The sequence below is a fragment of the Annulohypoxylon maeteangense genome, assembly GCF_022496945.1.
Source record: "Annulohypoxylon maeteangense strain CBS 123835 unplaced genomic scaffold GGS22scaffold_10, whole genome shotgun sequence".
Lineage (NCBI taxonomy): Eukaryota > Fungi > Ascomycota > Sordariomycetes > Xylariales > Hypoxylaceae > Annulohypoxylon > Annulohypoxylon maeteangense.
In genome coordinates, this window is record NW_025953257.1 from 24,197 (window position 1) to 40,196 (window position 16,000).

The 16,000-nt window shown below is 47.5% G+C and overlaps 7 protein-coding genes across 7 annotated transcripts; 5 read left to right on the forward strand and 2 right to left on the reverse strand.

Annotated features, from left to right (window-relative positions):
* Nucleotides 1–268: 268 nt before the first annotated feature.
* Nucleotides 269–2,889, forward strand: GGS22DRAFT_164736 (heterokaryon incompatibility protein-domain-containing protein). Its single transcript, XM_047961580.1, has 2 exons — nucleotides 269–2,815; nucleotides 2,867–2,889. The coding sequence occupies exon 1, from the start codon at nucleotides 444–446 to the stop codon at nucleotides 2,268–2,270; it is 1,827 nt and encodes a 608-aa protein (XP_047817875.1). The 5' UTR covers nucleotides 269–443; the 3' UTR covers nucleotides 2,271–2,815; nucleotides 2,867–2,889.
* On the reverse strand, nucleotides 2,326–5,000 carry GGS22DRAFT_18312 (MFS general substrate transporter). The gene is made up of 9 exons (XM_047964050.1): nucleotides 4,444–5,000; nucleotides 4,240–4,373; nucleotides 3,927–4,176; nucleotides 3,677–3,852; nucleotides 3,420–3,619; nucleotides 2,994–3,351; nucleotides 2,867–2,932; nucleotides 2,762–2,815; nucleotides 2,326–2,697 (listed from the first exon to the last, which is right to left on the reverse strand). Exons 1-9 carry the CDS (start codon nucleotides 4,615–4,617, stop codon nucleotides 2,382–2,384), a joined length of 1,728 nt encoding a protein of 575 aa, XP_047817876.1. The 5' UTR covers nucleotides 4,618–5,000; the 3' UTR covers nucleotides 2,326–2,381.
* Nucleotides 5,001–6,023: 1,023 nt separating this feature from the next.
* On the forward strand, nucleotides 6,024–7,973 carry GGS22DRAFT_189169 (tryptophan synthase beta subunit-like PLP-dependent enzyme; the record flags this gene model as incomplete). Its single annotated transcript, XM_047964807.1, has 7 exons — nucleotides 6,024–6,216; nucleotides 6,271–6,463; nucleotides 6,521–6,644; nucleotides 6,698–6,788; nucleotides 6,841–6,901; nucleotides 6,958–7,318; nucleotides 7,383–7,973. The coding sequence occupies 7 exons, from the start codon at nucleotides 6,024–6,026 to the stop codon at nucleotides 7,971–7,973; spliced, it is 1,614 nt and encodes a 537-aa protein (XP_047817877.1).
* Nucleotides 7,974–8,559: 586 nt separating this feature from the next.
* On the forward strand, nucleotides 8,560–10,494 carry GGS22DRAFT_18504 (FAD/NAD(P)-binding domain-containing protein). Its single transcript, XM_047964264.1, has 2 exons — nucleotides 8,560–9,032; nucleotides 9,114–10,494. Exons 1-2 carry the CDS (start codon nucleotides 8,728–8,730, stop codon nucleotides 10,252–10,254), a joined length of 1,446 nt encoding a protein of 481 aa, XP_047817878.1. The 5' UTR covers nucleotides 8,560–8,727; the 3' UTR covers nucleotides 10,255–10,494.
* Nucleotides 10,495–10,621: 127 nt separating this feature from the next.
* GGS22DRAFT_189171 (uncharacterized protein) lies at nucleotides 10,622–11,876 on the reverse strand (the record flags this gene model as incomplete). The annotated part of the gene is made up of 3 exons (XM_047964808.1): nucleotides 10,622–10,682; nucleotides 10,738–11,774; nucleotides 11,841–11,876. 3 exons carry the CDS (start codon nucleotides 11,874–11,876, stop codon nucleotides 10,622–10,624), a joined length of 1,134 nt encoding a protein of 377 aa, XP_047817879.1.
* Nucleotides 11,877–13,121: 1,245 nt separating this feature from the next.
* GGS22DRAFT_164738 (uncharacterized protein) lies at nucleotides 13,122–14,170 on the forward strand. The gene is made up of 2 exons (XM_047961581.1): nucleotides 13,122–13,813; nucleotides 13,875–14,170. Exons 1-2 carry the CDS (start codon nucleotides 13,201–13,203, stop codon nucleotides 14,027–14,029), a joined length of 768 nt encoding a protein of 255 aa, XP_047817880.1. The 5' UTR covers nucleotides 13,122–13,200; the 3' UTR covers nucleotides 14,030–14,170.
* Nucleotides 14,171–14,256: 86 nt separating this feature from the next.
* On the forward strand, nucleotides 14,257–15,962 carry GGS22DRAFT_164739 (uncharacterized protein). The gene has a single exon (XM_047961582.1). The coding sequence runs from the start codon at nucleotides 14,678–14,680 to the stop codon at nucleotides 15,878–15,880; it is 1,203 nt and encodes a 400-aa protein (XP_047817881.1). The 5' UTR covers nucleotides 14,257–14,677; the 3' UTR covers nucleotides 15,881–15,962.
* The last annotated feature ends 38 nt before the right edge of the window (nucleotides 15,963–16,000 follow it).

Genomic DNA, 16,000 nt, shown 5'->3' on the forward strand with positions numbered 1-16,000 from the left:
GGACGTTGACAACACGTGGGTGACAGACACAAGTCATTTAATCAACCAGGCAGGCATTTTCTTTTTTTCTACCTTGAGTTCCATATAATAACCTGGAATTAAACTTCTAGGCCACATACACTCGACTCACCCGCTGCATCATTCAAATGCTGCCATAAAAAGATGATAAAGAATCTTTAAAATAGGTATCATACGATTTCTATTTTCCCCTCTTATTTATTCTCCTAGATTATTATACGTTTATTCTCCGACCGAGGATGACTTTTAACCCGATCTCGAAATTTAGGTAGCTGTAGGCTGTGAGGACACCGCCGTGAGGGGCTGAGATACCACTCGGAGGGCTGTGCAGATGGAGTCATACAACATATTAATTCTCCCACTTTCGCAATCTCGATCCGATCTATCGCCAAATATTATGATGGAAAGATTCTCCAGTTCTCACGATGGACAAATCTACAAACACCGTCAACTACAACCCCCTACCTGAAGACGGCTCTCAAATCCGTCTCATCACCATCCTCCCGGGCGGGAAGCACAAGAAGGTAAAATGCACAGTATCTAACTTCCCCTTCGTCAAAAATGCAAGCCAAAACCCCGAGTACGAAGCGCTGTCATATGTATGGGGCGACGCCACGATCACAACATCCATCACGCTAAACAGCCGCCCGTTCCAAGTAACGACGAACCTCGAAGCGGCGCTGCGTGCCCTACGCTTACGGAATAAGAAGAGGCTCGTGTGGGTAGACGCGATATGCATCGACCAGACCAGCATCCCGGAACGGAACCAAGAAGTCCGGCGCATGGGCGAGATCTACAGCCGCGCCAACAACGTCGTTGTCTGGCTGGGTCGCGCGCAAGAGCCCAACGACGGCGAACAGCTGGATGATGATCGTATAGCCGATAAGCTGCACGGGGTACTAGATACACTAGCGAATTTACAATCAGAAAATGATGAAGCCGCGGCTGCGCTTCTAGACCGGACGGGTAATCCCATTTACGCGATACGGCTACTTCACCGATTCTTCTACCGTCCGTGGTTCAACCGTATTTGGGTTCTGCAGGAAATCACGCTTGCGAAGACGGCCACGATTATGTACGGTGATATGCGGATAGGCTGGGATCGGCTTGTGCAAGCGGTTGATGCCCTGCGCAGACTCCAGATTGGGCAGTACACGTATGTCTGGCGGTTGAGCGGTGCGAGCAAGGCGGACAGCGTACAAAGATGTTGGATGCGGACTCGCGGCGCTACGAAGCAAAGTGAACACCCGTCACCGGTACACCTCGAGCTTGCTGATTTGCTGTGGCAGACTCGCTTCCACGAATGGACGGAACCTAGGGATAGGCTGTTCGGCATTCTAGGGTTGGTAAAGGGCGATTTACGGGGCGAGAAGCTGCTTGAGGTCGACTACATGAAACCGGTAGCTGACGTATTTAAGGATTTGAGTATTTACATGGTTCAAGGCGGCATGCTCTCCCATCTGCTTTGCTCCATCGTGAAACCAGTGGATGGGTTGCCATCGTGGGCATCGAATTGGATCGCTGACTTACAAGGCGAAACTGCTACGAGGCTTTCTAAAGGTCTCATGATTTATATGCAAATATATGAGTTCAAGGGTGTTCAACAACCGCTAAACCCGCCACGGCTCTCGGACGACCTTTGCCGAATCACCATCAAAGGGGCTATCGTTGATTACGGTATTGGACACATCGGGAAACGATTCGAGCCCTTCCTAGCCATGTCGATCGAAGAAAGGGCTAGGGCTGTTCGTACGCGTCTTATCGAATGGGAAGACGAAATGGAATCCCAACATTGTGCACACCAGATATTCGAAACACAAGCTGAGAGGCGTGAAGCCTGGAAATCCGCTGTCCTTCACGAGTTGCTAGGCGATGAAACCGAGTTAGGCCACCACTACGATCTAATGACAGATCGCGAAAACGAAATACGGACAGATAAAGACTATGCCTTTCTCATGAAGATTGTAACCAATTTTGATTCGACTCTAGGCCTTAGTTGCGACTATATAAGGCCTTTCGTCACGGTGTCAGGTCTGATGGGGAGTACAGGCACAAAAAGCGATTTACGGTCCGGAGATCAGGTCAGTATACTTGTAGGTTCAGGAGTACCATACATACTACGACCTGTGGATCAAACTAGAGACCTTTATAAATTTGTTGGATGTTGTTGGATGCCTGGGCTTATGGATTTCGACGCGGTCGAGGGAGAAAGGGAGGGATATTGGAAACCACACGATATCACTCTTATTTGATCGAGTAATTATTGCAATCCCGGGTGGAAATTTTCTATTTCAGGTTGATTATGATTAAGACGCACCCTGCAACTACTTAGGCTGGCGAGAGAATAATGGGATTGCCTAAATTTAAGGGGCCGGAGCGTTTTTCTTCGCTGCGTGCTCTTTCCGGCCCTCTTCCTTAAGCTTTTCATCGTCGGGACGACGTAACTCGACTTGCGGCATCATAAACCATGCGATCACGAATGCAAGAGCAGCTAACGATGCCCCCACGAGAAATATCACCCTGAAACCTTGGCGGTACGCGGGAATCAGCATTGAGCGGATGCGCTGGGCCTCATCCGCAGGTAGACTCGATAAATAAGATTGGGGGCTGCTAAGGAGATCCTTAAAGCCGGCTTCGTCAGTATCGAGAGATGAAAGCGAATTTGCTAAGATGTTATTCCTAGATGATAGGGTCAATATGAATGGTTCGTTCGAGAGTTCCTCGGTTGCGGATCATGACTGACAGTAAAGTGCCGCAGATAGCTAGTCCAAAGGTTCCGCCCAAATTGCGTACGAAACTAGGAACATCGTTAAATCAGTACTAAATGAAAAAATGTCGGAGCGCTTACTTTCGGAAAGACGTCACCACAGCCATGTCCCGTCTCTCTACCCCAGCTTGGCAAGCTATCAACGCGCTAGATGTCGCTAGTCAACCCGGATGTCCATAATATGTGAAAAATATTTAAAGAGACTTACGGCTGAAGCGTATTCCCCACCCCCACGCCGATGATAATCGAATATCCAATCTGCTTCCCAACTCCCGAGTTTTCGTCTAGTGTTGACATCAAACCAAGACCGATTGCCCAACAGACCCAGCCAAACAAGATACATTCGCGGTATCTACCAACCCAATGTACTACCAGGCCAGATAATGTACTGCTAAGTGTCTGTATAAGTGTGATCGGCAACAACATGGCGCCAGCCTTAGTTGCCGAGTAGCCATACGCAAGCTGGTAGAACGTGGGTATGTAGTATACCTGAACCACAAAGTTCCAGCCATTGACAGCCATAGTAAGGCATGCACCATTGACGATCTTAGACTTGAAGATGTGTACTACATGTAGGTATGGTCAGCCGTATACAATAATGTAGATTTTTATGACAGTTTGCTGGAGAACTGACAAGGTACTAAGGGATAGCGAGGTCCTTTCCACTGCCAAAAGACGAAGGCGACGCAAATGACGAAACCAAGAACTAGAGTCGTTATAACAGCAGCAGAGTTCCATGGGTACTCAGAGCCACCCCATGTAAGGCCTAACATGAGAACAGAGACGCCGGCTAGAGTAAGGATAATCCCGATAAAATCGACGGCTTTCAATTTTCTGCCAAAATTTCAGTCAACACGCGATGTCACCATGTATGGCAAGTAGATCTCTTACAACTTCCAGTCACCCTCAACCTTTTTCAGGGGCATGATGAATACGACACAACAGGTGGTCAACAAGGTAAGGGGCAAGTTGAGACGGAAGATCCACCGCCAAGAGTCTTCCGAGATGGAAGAAAGGGCACCGCCGATCACGGGTCCGATCCCGTTAGCAATGGCAACGACAGCCCCCTGATTAGATAATTAAGTGGTCAGAAAGGAGCTAGAATAAGGAATAAGAAGCTGCAGAATATAATTAGACGTACTAGGATGCCTTGGTACTTTCCCCTCTCCCGAAGCGGCACGACATCGCTGACAATAGTCTGAGCTATAGTCATGAGCCCACCACCGCCGACACCGGTGAAGCACCGGAAGACGATCAATTGAGTGACCGTCTGAGCGAGAGATGCCGCCAAGGAGCCGAGGAAGAAGATGGCTAGACCAATAAGAAGAATCACTTTACGAGACCAGATATCCGAGAGTCTACCGTACAAAAGTTGGCCGACGGTCGAAGTTCTGACGAAAAATGTCAGCGTTTTACCCCAATAAATAACACGTTATTCATGGGTAGAGTCTTACATGAAATATCCACTAGCGATCCATGATGCTTGATCACTTGACTTCAGTGAATCCGCGATAATGTTCAAACTCGCAGCTAGAGTTGTTTGGTCCATAAGAGCTAGCAAGTCCACAGTAGAACAGGCGAGGAATATCTGAGAATGTTAGGTACCTAATAGATAGCTGGGCATAACGAGACGCAACCGCATTGCTAGGTAAACTCACAGTAATAATTGTCCTTTTGGGAACATAATTAGTCTGCTCGTTAAAGACATGCTGGTCTTCGGTCTCATTCTCTAAACTCTCCTCGGAATCTGTACCCCTTGGCTGTTCGTTTGCAACGGAGACATTTATAACGCCATCGTGGCGGGTCTGATATCCCGCTACATCCTTTTCCATGGCTTGATGCAGCTACAAGAGATGCTTAGCTCGTTAGACGATGTGATCGAATGTCTAGTCTGTGATGGATCTGTGTCGATACGAATGAGTGAGGAGAAGTTGCATCCATATAACTTGCTACAAGAGAGCACCCTTGTCGATATAAGATGCACGTCGCTAGGCGCAGAGGATAGCTTGTTGATCAAGACCTTGATGGTGGTTAAGTTTGCTAACACAACTTGGACTAGGAGCTGTTCGTTAAGTAATTAAGTAATTAATGTCGACTCTGAGGTTGAAATGGAAGCATTATATATAGGTAGAAAATACATTAATAGGAATAAAAATTAAAATAGATGGAAGCTGCGAGATATGAACATCAAATCTAATATCGCTGGCGTATCGGTGAGACAGAATATCGGTGGAGTTCAGGTCCCGGGCTTGCTATGCTGCCATCGGGAGTACGATATTCTTGCTAATTTAATAATGCTAGATAAATAACCGTGAGCAGATATAATGAGAAGTTTTAGGTTGATTTAGCCAAGCACGCCAATACGGAATGTGAGGGATTGTTAGGATAGTTTCCCAAGTTTCTCCGTGTGAGATTCTGAAGATGAGTGAATCTTCAGGGCTTCATGAGGAAATTCATATGTGACCTATGTGGGTACGGCGATATGGAGTCTTGGATCCCACTTAAAGGTACCTTCTTCGATGCCACCTAAAAAGAGCTAAATGGTAAGGTTTACCACCAATGCACACGCACCAGAACGCACTACGGAGATGACAAGGGATGTCCTCTCAGCCTCATTGGTTGAAAACAACCTCAAAGTGCCTCGTGCAGGGGTCCGCGTTAGACTGTAACCTATTAGTAACGGCAGCCCAGGAATGCGGATATCAAAGTAAGGTTCTTTCGATGCGTTACTTGCTCGTGCTAGCGGACATTGGACGAGAATCGTTCAGAACCCCTCGAACCCCCAGAACCCGAAACCCCTTAACGATCCTCTTGCATCTAAATCTTTCCAGATTCCATCATCCTTCATCGCGACATGTCGATCAGCCGAAGGGCCAAGACATCTGACCAAAGGGACCTTATAGTTTACCGAGGAAAGGAAATAGTCTAGACTACCTATCATATTTCCATGCCACTAATCAAGGAGGGATACCAGTGAAACAGGGTCAGGGTCCTGTAAGGCAATTGGCCGAAGACGTATGTAGAATATGACGCGGCTGGAGATGCGGATGTGACTAAGTAATATCGTGGTAACTATGTCGATAACCGGTAGGTCGTCCGGAGAAGGTATGATCCAGCGGATATATTTATGTCGCTGACCACCTCCAAGGTTCTTGGGATGTGATAGGTACCCTTTTATGTCTTTCAATCTTCTCGTAACGGAGGAGACTTGCTAGACCAGACCAAATAACCTTCGACCATGCCTAGCCAAAATTTCCTCAATGTCTACAAAGGCCCAAACTCAGTTCGGGACTACTTCGACCCGGAGTCGACCCCCCCTTTACCACTCGTAGAGATCCCGGATAAGCTCAATCCATATCGACGCGATGGGGTGAGGATATACGCAAAGATGATGACGATGCATCCGGCCAACAACGTGAAGTCTATGCCGGGTAGGTGTTAATCGATTCGTCTATGCGTTTTAGCTTATTGATAAAAGATACTAGCGTTGAATCTCCTCGAGAAGAGTGTGGTTCCAGGCAAGACCAACACTATCATCGAGTATAGTTCGGGGTCGACCGTAATATCGATGTCCCTCATCTCGCGAGTCTTCCACGACATCCCAGATGTCCGTGCCTTCTTGAGCAACAAGACAAGTATGGCCAAATTGCGGCTAATGCAATTTTTCGGTCTTGACATGTGAGAGCTCATCATAACTCCATTATTCGATGACGTCGTTGGTTAACATCGCATTAGAACGCTCTTTGGCGGCCCGTCCCAACCCGAACCGAGCGACGAGAGAGGTGGAATAAGAGCGGCCGAAAGAATGGCTGAAAATAACGAGTCCATCATCAACCCAAACCAATACGAAAATGATGCCGTAAGATACAGACTGGAGCTCTTTATGGTCGTTTAGAACTAACTCGTTAGTAGAATTGGAAATCCCATGTTAGGTGGACGGGCCCTCAAATCCTCATGCAATTACCAGAGATTAACTTAATCTGTTCTGGCATGGGGACATCAGGTAGGCACGCGCCATGCCACTGGAAGGGATGTGCTCTGTTGACAGCATCTAGGAACCATGACAGGACTAGGCATGTTTTTCAAGGAAGCGAGACCTTCAGTCTTCCGTTTAGGGTTCGTACGCTTTTGACCAATTTTCACTTGCAGGAAGACATATTGATGATAAGTAGAGTATGCACCGCAGCTGGTGATAGGGTGCCGGGCCCTCGATCGTTTGCCCTTCTTGCCCCCGTCGAGTTCCCCTGGAAATCAGCGGTGGATCATATAGAGGAGGTCGGGTCACATGACTCCTTCTCGTTGTCATTAGACTTATGTCGCGAAGGAATCGTATGCGGACCATCTTCCGGGTTTAACCTCACGGGTCTTTTCCAGTTCATCGAGAAGCAAAAAGCTGCAGGGACACTTCGAGATCTAGCGGGTGAGGACGGCGAGATCCATTGCGTATTCCTCTGCTGCGACCTCCCCTACCAATACATCAACGAATACTTTGACAAGTTGAGCCCCGAACACTTCCCCTCAATAAAAAATGAGGTATGTAATGACGCGGTCAGGCTGGAAAGTTAGGTGTTAATGGATGTGCTGACTCAGAAATTAGGCACTGACTAAGGTTGACCTATACCGATATGATGAGGCATGGGAAAAGAATGCAGAAACCGCTCTACCTTTATTCCTGGACGTTAAGAGATCACCTCGAGATGTGGTGTTATCAGACCCAAAGTTGGAAATGGCATATGAGAAGCATCTCAACGGGTCTATCGTAGTCAAGGATGGTGCGATCATTATTGACCTCAGACAACCAATCGACTTTGACAGGTTCAGCCTGCCCGGATCTGTGAACTTACCATTCGCAGACCCGTCGAAACCCAGCCCATTCTCGGCCCCAACCGTACTAGAAGCGCTATGGCTAAAGTTAGAAGACTTCTTCAAAACTCCGGGCGACTACGCACACCCTTTGGTGCAAGGAAAACGAATTCTGCTGCTGTGTTACGACGGTGATAGCTCACGTGTAGCAACCAGCGTTCTTCGAGCCAAAGGCTATGAGGCAGACAGCTTGCGCGGTGGATTTCGTGCATTGGGTGAATTGGATATTAGACAAGCTAGAGGCGAGTGTGTCGTCAGCAACAGCCCGGGAACCAAGCAAGGAATAGCGGTGACATGTGAAGTTCAGCTCGCCACGCCCTCATGACAGATGATTTGATGGGTAAGACGGTGGTGGTATGTGTGTGTATTATGTTGCCGATAGGTAGAATTTTTTGTGTTGAGGTAATAAATACTTGGTCCCAAGGTCCTACCTACCTACCTAGTAGGTATTGAGAGCATGCTTGAGTGGGAATGTCCGAGCCATACTGGATGAAACCATTCAATGTTCTTATGTACGTTGATATTAATAACTCAAAAAGCTCCACGTGGTGGTTTTTAGAGTTAAATATGCAAACGACGTCGATGCAAGGAACGGAAGGAGAGCTCGAAGTCCTTGCCTAGGTAACTTCTAGATACCGGGAATATTCCGATAGGTCGGTCGGACACGCGATGCCTAGGTAAATCCATACCTACCTAGGTACCTAGGTAAGTAAATATCCACCTAATTAGTAAAATACCTAGGGACTTTGTAGCTGTTAAACATTCATAGAATACCTTGTAGGTACCTAGTAGGTATATTCGACTAGAGTTGAAAGAGATGTTTGCCGAAATAGTGACCCACTTGATGCATAGGTACTACCGGAATCTATCCACTTTATATAAATATCATCCTTACAAAGCAGAAAACTACGGGTACGAATACGTTTCTCGGCCGGGCGAGCCGGGAACGTTGAATATATATTTTCAGAAACGCGTTGATCGGTAACACTGTCTTCGTGTCTTGAACTTTTACGTTACACATACTATAAAAGTATCACCGCTTCTCTCATTTTTTAAATTTTTGTTTTTATAGCTTGGTCATGGCATCGTCGCAGAAACCCTTTCGGGTCATTATCGTCGGTGGCGGTCTCGTGGCGCTCACATCCGCACACATATTCTCGAAAGCCGGTATCGAATTCATCCTTCTGGAACAGCATAAAGATCTATTGCCTGACATTGGCACGGTCCTTACACTATGGCCCCCCACTTTCCGTATTTTCGACCAGTTGGGAATTCTGGATACCATGATGTCAGTCATGGACGAGATCAATCTCGGCATTACGATGTCGGCCGATGATGGCACTATCTATTCCGAATTAGATCCCAACCCCATTGTAGAGAAAAAGTAGGTCCACCGTCCTCATTTTGAAACTAAAAAAAAAAAAAAAAAAAAGTATAGAAAGATATTGACAGCCATCGTAAATAGCCACGGACATAGACTACAGATAACGTCTCGGCCCCGCTTCATCGAGGCTCTGTACAATACCCTCCCTGAAGACGCGAAAAGTCGAATCAAGGTAAATAAGCGCGTTGTTAATGTGAACGTCTTTGACGATGAAGTGAGCGTTGAATGTTCCGACGGCACTATCGTAAAAGGCTCGATCGTCATTGGCGCGGATGGTGTTCACAGCAGGACCCGTCAGTGCATGCAGGCCCTGGCCGAGGGCAAGCCACCTCCCGAGAAGCTGCAGGGTGCCAAAAGTCCTTTTATCACTACCTATAGGATGTTATTTGGAAACATTCCCATCCCGCTTGGGCTGGGAAAAGGTCGCAATCATGAATGCTCGACCGAGCGTGTATCGACCCAGGTCGTCACTGGCCAGAACCAAGCATGGTTCGCGATCTACGAGGCTCTCGACAAGCCCACTTCTGAGCGGGTCCGGTACACTGACAAAGATAAAGAGGCAGTCATCCAGAAATGGGGACATCTGTATGCGGCTCCCGGCTACAGAATCCGCGATATCTACTCCACGCATGTTGGAGATGTAGGGTTGATACATCTCGAGGAAGGTCGAGTAGACAAATGGAGTTGGAAACGTATCGTTCTCGTTAGTGATGCAGTACGAAAGTTGGAGCCACACGCCGGTCTAGGGTACAACAGCGGCCTTGTTGATATGGTCGTCCTGGTGAACATGCTTCGAAACCTGCTCGAGACCGAACCGTCGCCTACCACGAAGGAGCTTGAAGCCGTATTTGCCAATTACCAGAAGGATCGACTGGGAGACGAGTCGGCCGTTCATACTATCTCTATTCGACGCGCTCGACAGACTGCATGGCTCACGCCGTTCAACAAACTTATGTGTAAATATATCGCACCATGGATTAACCTGGCGTATATCGGCGTGGTTTATATCTGGGGGCCAGTCGTTTCCCGAGTACCCGTCCTTGAATGGCTAGAGGAGAAGTCGTTGGCCAAAACATTACAGATTCCATATAAGTACTATCCTCTTACGGACGAATCTAGGCATTCGAAAGATCATGGATCTTATCGTTGGCCGATCTACACGGGAGCCGTCACAGTAGCTGCCCTTACCGCTGTGGGACTTCAATATTACAGAAGAATCTGATGACGACACAACATGAATTTGAACGAAAACACAACAGCAGGGGGATCTCTTCATTTACATAGCGCGCGTATCTGTAAATATGTATGGATTGGATATCTGAGACATCTGTTTAGATTTATCACGCAATCTATTAGAAGGCAACTTACACGACCAGAGTCCAACACGGTAGAATTAGCACATGGATCACATTTTTTCCGCTTGGAATAAAGTCTTTGGCGTATCGACGACAGCAATATCTTGCGATTTAGAAATATATCCGACTCTACTCTATATAACCAGGCACCTATTTAATAGGTAAATATAATCCTTTGACTAAACATCTTGAACCAGCATGATACAACTCACTAGATCTACTAGGCGCTTAAAATCAGCCGAAGATACGGCCGTAACGATCCATGCGTGGATTGGACTCTGCACGAACGACGAATCTAGAAGTCAATTAGCAAAAGTCAAGTTATTCCTGTCAATAAAAGTGTGTCTTACGAGGTCCTATTATCAGCTGTACGATCGAATCCACCCATGCAAGACCAGATGTCCTCCATATCCTCGCGATGCTTAGATTTCGGCTTGCCGGACGCGATGCGCAGCTTCTCAAAGTACACCCACGCCGCGTAGAAGACCGTGCTCTTGGCACCCGTCCTGGGACCCTTACCGTGGAGGAAGTCGGAAAGTTGCTTCGACTGGATGCTTTTGATCTTGGGCTGGCGGAGTTGTGCGAATATGTCGCGGCAGAACTGGGCCTGTGTCACTCCCGACGTCCTCAGGTGTGCGTTGATCTTTTTGCGGACCTCGTCGCAGGTATCCCACACGCTGACATCGTCCTCGTCCTCGCCACCCAAGTAGATGTGACTGATATCGGGAAGTGACTTAGCAGCCGCCGTCTTCGAAGTCGAACCGCCGGCGCTAGAACCACTGGCAGCACCAGCCTCTTGCGCCTGTTTCTTCTTCATATCCGGCATCTTCAACTTCGCAACCTCACGCTGTCGGAACCACGCCCAGGCGTTGAAATACACAACACTACTACTTCCTCCGTTCGAACCCGTCTGTCTTAGAAATGCATTCAAGGTATTAACACTTCGACATCCAATAGCCTTCGAAAAATCCGTCTTCGTCATGATACCGGCATCGAGTAGCTTGTGGATATGGTTTCGCACGGTCTGGCAACTGGGTAACGGGTCGTCCTCAAAGGCACTCGTGCATATCAGGTCATCAAGGTTCTGCGTATAAACCGCGATCTCCTGTTCCAGCGTTGTTTCCGCCTTTCCTTTCTTGTTCGATGATGACGATGCGCCACCACTCGCGGCTGCACTCTTTGCCTTCGGTCGTTTAGTGTTACCCGATGCAATGGTCGGCCGTGGTCCGAAACTCTGCGCCTCTTCGAATTGTTGTCTAGCAGCGGCCATATATTCTTCGAAGCTGATATCCTTCTCACGCTCCTTGCCGGTTGATGGCTTCTTTTTGGTCACCTTCGAGGGCGATTGGTTCGCACGATTGCTAGCATCGCCGAGGGCATTGCGCTTCTGCAGTTATGACGTTAGCATGTTGGTATTGTGACTTTTCGGATAATTAACATTGGGATTCCTTACTGGAGCGCTGGCAGCGTTTGATGGCTTAACCTTCATATTGAATCACGTCTTCTTCAAAATACCTATTCGACAGTTGTATCCTTCTTACTTGAACTTGAAACGCGTAGGTAACGCGTTCAGACTTAAATAACGTCTGAGAAGCTAAAGCCAATTGCGCCTCAGTGCGCTAAGACTATCGTCATTAGCCCCTGATCTACGTCCAGGTGTACCTAACAGCCTTGGAGCTTAGCGGTCAGCTCCAGTCTAGGGAATAATACGGTATGTAGGGAATAATTAATCTCGTGGCATTCTCATTCAGAAGAACTTATGTTAAACAGCGAATTCTTGCAACTTGTTCAAAAATTACATATCCTTCGTACCTACCTACCTACCTACCTAGGTACCCAATTAACGCTTATCCCACACAAAGCGCGTCTCAAAGGAGGTGAAATGATAGCATGTTTTGGATTACTCCATGCAATGAAACCAGTATCGGTTGCGACACCCATTGCCTCTATCTAGGCGCTCACGTTTCCTACGGAATCACGGGATATAATAATAATTAATCTATTACGGCGTTATAGGAACTAGTATGTAACAGAATCCTGGTGTGACGGCGATAATTTTGTTAGAAACTTGCCTAGCTCTTATACTATGTAGATGTGTAGAGTTAGTTTACAACTTAACGGTGAGCGTATCCATGGATATTTTCTGCGGGGGCTAATCGTTAGTGATGGTCGTGCTGCGGAATAACTCACAATTCATAAACGTACCTAGGTAAGGCCTGGCCAAGGTAGGTACCTATATGAAAGATTAACGAAAAGCACAGTATCATACCTAAGGTTGGTAAGTACAAAATGATTTACGATATGGTACCTACCTACCTAGTAACCATGAAAACAAATTACCCAGGTATGTTCACGATCATTCGTCATCTTCTTCACTATGACAATGTCCCGTCCAAGAATCCAAAGCCGTACAGACTTACCCCGACCTATGTAGATGCTTTCACGGATTAAGTAATTTTGATCGTTTAAATTGAGTTCATTCGCAATTAAAGCGACAGAAGTGGAAAGGCCTATTATTAGCTGCTATAATAATATCTAGACTTGATGTACGGATGATGATCTTCCAGGACTTTTGGATTGCCTCCCTCTTCCTGGGTCTTGGGTAAAGGAATTGCCGAAGACAACCCCACACAAAATTCATATGGCTATTCTCTTTGAGTACGACACTATCATCACCTTTGCCGATTCAAACATCATTTGCTAATTTATATCTAGAGGGGCTCACCCCGACTCACCGCAAGGTAAGAAATGTAGTTGTCTTACGTTCCTCTTATCCTTCTATTCGGTATCAATTAGTTTCGACCAGTTTGAAGATGCTTAGATTTGCGCTCTCCGCCGTAGGGCTTTTGGCTGTTCAAGCCGCGGCGCAATGTACCCGTGAAGACCTCATCGCTGCCACGGACAGTCTCTTGGCAGCACAGACTGCGGGGACGCCCGATGCCGTAGCTCCTCTAGCTGACACAGTCGCCTACCTGGAATCGTTCAAGACAGCTGATATCGCAACCGGCATCCTCTCGCACCCCCTGAAGATTGACTTCAACCGCAGTCTTCACGACACCACTCAATGCGCGACGTACACCGAGATCATTGTCACCGACAGGACCCACCCGTACGTATTGGGAACGCAGATGCGCTTCGCCGAGGGCAAAATCGCAAACATCAGCACTCTTGTCACCGACCAGGGAGACTGGCTCTTCAACGCTACCGGCACTTTCTACTGGGCTTCTCGAGAAAACTGGGATCCGATCCCGGAGGACCAGCGGGACACCCGAGAAGTGATCCAAGCCGCAGCCGATGCATACGCTGATCTCTTCAACGACAAATCCGTGCAGGTGCCCTGGGGACACCCATGCGCTCGTCTCGAGGGTGGTGCTTACACCGGAACGGGCTCCGAAAACGATAGCTGCAATGTCGGCGTTCCTAGCGGTAAGTTCGAAGCGTCTAGAGATCAAATATATTTGAGAGGTTACTAATTCTGGAACTGCAGGCGTTCGACTAGTTAACCGTCGCTATGTCATTGACGAGACTCTTGGTGCCGTCGACGTATTCATTGACTTTGCCACTGTCCCCGATAGCCACGAGTTCCGAGTAGAGAAGGGGCAGCTTCGATTTGTTCACACTTTGACTGTGATGGGAGGATAAAGTTAAATACCTATCCTAAATGAAATCCTTTTCCATATCTTGGTTAGCTAAAATGATGAGGTTGACGGAGGGTATATATGTATAGGCCCTAACTACCTCGTACGAGGTACCTACCTTCCTTGGAATATAAAATATCGCACGTCAAATAATGATATTAATATTGTGACAGAGTTATTTCGCATAGTAATCAAGTTATTCACAGATATAAATCAATATATATCGTAAATGGGAGAGAAGAAAATAGGGGTTATGGTTTAAGCCATCTTCGCCACCAACTTAATATTTATGCTTAAATCGGATTGTTTACTTATCGTGTATATGAAGTTGTCATAGGAGATAGGGGTTGAACCAGAACGACAAGATCCAACGGATAAGCACATGGGAACACGAGTCAGGCTCCTTTCTTTAGTACTCACCGCTATCGCCGAGAAATTTCACGATAGCGACAAGTTTGTGTGTGGTAGGTGGGTCATACCCGGGATTGGCCTGGTCTAGGCCCCAAGTAACTCATCCACCTTACTCACTATTCTTAAAATCCTCACTTTTAATTCGGCTTTTTTACCTTCTTTTTTTGCTTCATGTTTTCTCTCGTCATTCATTTGCAACGATATCTTTCCACGCGGACCACGAGTCTTGTCGAGGACTCCAATGAGCCCAGCGGGTCATCTGCTGTCTCCCACGAGCAGCCTGCCGCTCCTTCGTTCAATCACACTCACTAGTGAACAGATTTTCTCGGCGCTAGACAATCTACACGAGCTATATTTCCCCGTATCCTTGTCGCGAGCCGTGACATCGCAGTTTGAATTGGGAAAAGTGCACGACGATGTACCAGTTGAACCGATTGATTCCGGTTACGCATCTGAGGACGGGGATATAGACGGACATGAGCAAGACATAATCAGAGAGGATGCTCTTGATGCGCTGCGTGCTGATGATTTTGAGCGCAACTTCGCCATTCGCTGGCTAACCACCCTTATCGCACGTGCGGATGAGCTGCCCCTGAGTGACGATGATGAGCGCGAACGAGCCGTTGACAAAGCATCCTATGTGCTGGCCTCGTTTTCCAAGACAGTGGATGAGGAAGATGAAGATGATACTGGGTTGATACGCAATTTTTCCTTTGCGTTGGATTTGTCTTCGAACCCAAGTTCTCCTGAAACTAGTGGACGTAGTGTTGGCGATAAAGTCGCAATTGATGTGCGACTAAATGACATCTCGATGACTACGCACTCTGACGTCGGGCTGCAGACCTGGGGAGCGTCGGTTGTGTTCTCCGATCTAATATGCGCGTCACCGGCGCGATTCGGATTCACACGGCCTACACTCGGTTCGTCGTCACGTATCATCGAACTCGGTGCTGGTACAGGGCTAGTTAGCCTGGTGCTAGCGAAAGCCCTTCCTTTCCTTGGTATCACCAATCCGACAGTGATCGCGACAGATCATCATCCCACGGTGCTCGCTAATTTAGAAATCAATGCCTTAAAGGCAGGCGTGCAAACATGCGCTCTCGATTGGTCTGCCCCAGTTCTGGAGGCGCCCCTTGATTCACCCGCGGATATGCTGATAGCCACCGATGTGATCTATGACTTGAGACACGCACAATGGCTGCGGGCTTGCGCCACTCATCTTCTAGCTCCTGGAGGCGTATTCTGGTTGCTAATGACGGTACGCCCTAGTGGCCGCCATGGGGCAGTGGTCCATTCCGTTGAATCTGCCTTTCAGGGAGTAAACCCCCAAACTCCGGACGGACGATACCTTGAAATTCTAGACATAGAAAACGTAGAAAAGCTTCACGGCGTTGGGCGTGGTGATGAGAGTGGATACAAACTATTTAGAATTGGATGGGCTTAGACGGATAGACTAGATTATGGTAGATGATAGAGGATGGAGGATGGAGGATAGAGGATATACCGTTCACAAGGGTGGTGTAGAGTTGGGATAAAGAACCTCAGCTGATTTTAATGAAATGTT

Excerpts from the sequence above, each read along its gene's own strand:
- GGS22DRAFT_164736 (XM_047961580.1), top strand. The coding sequence starts at position 444 with ATGGACAAATCTACAAACACCGTCAACTACAACCCCCTACCTGAAGAC.
- GGS22DRAFT_18312 (XM_047964050.1), bottom strand. The coding sequence starts at position 4,617 with ATGGAAAAGGATGTAGCGGGATATCAGACCCGCCACGATGGCGTTATA. Across the intron at positions 3,620-3,676 it reads GTTGAGGGTGACTGGAAGTT|AAAATTGAAAGCCGTCGATT; the intron begins GTAAGAGATCTA and ends AAATTTTGGCAG. Across the intron at positions 2,698-2,761 it reads GCTATCTGCGGCACTTTACT|GAATAACATCTTAGCAAATT; the intron begins GTCAGTCATGAT and ends CCTATCATCTAG.
- GGS22DRAFT_18504 (XM_047964264.1), top strand. The coding sequence starts at position 8,728 with ATGGCATCGTCGCAGAAACCCTTTCGGGTCATTATCGTCGGTGGCGGT. Across the intron at positions 9,033-9,113 it reads AACCCCATTGTAGAGAAAAA|CCACGGACATAGACTACAGA; the intron begins GTAGGTCCACCG and ends CATCGTAAATAG.
- GGS22DRAFT_164738 (XM_047961581.1), top strand. The coding sequence starts at position 13,201 with ATGCTTAGATTTGCGCTCTCCGCCGTAGGGCTTTTGGCTGTTCAAGCC. Across the intron at positions 13,814-13,874 it reads CAATGTCGGCGTTCCTAGCG|GCGTTCGACTAGTTAACCGT; the intron begins GTAAGTTCGAAG and ends CTGGAACTGCAG.
- GGS22DRAFT_164739 (XM_047961582.1), top strand. The coding sequence starts at position 14,678 with ATGAGCCCAGCGGGTCATCTGCTGTCTCCCACGAGCAGCCTGCCGCTC.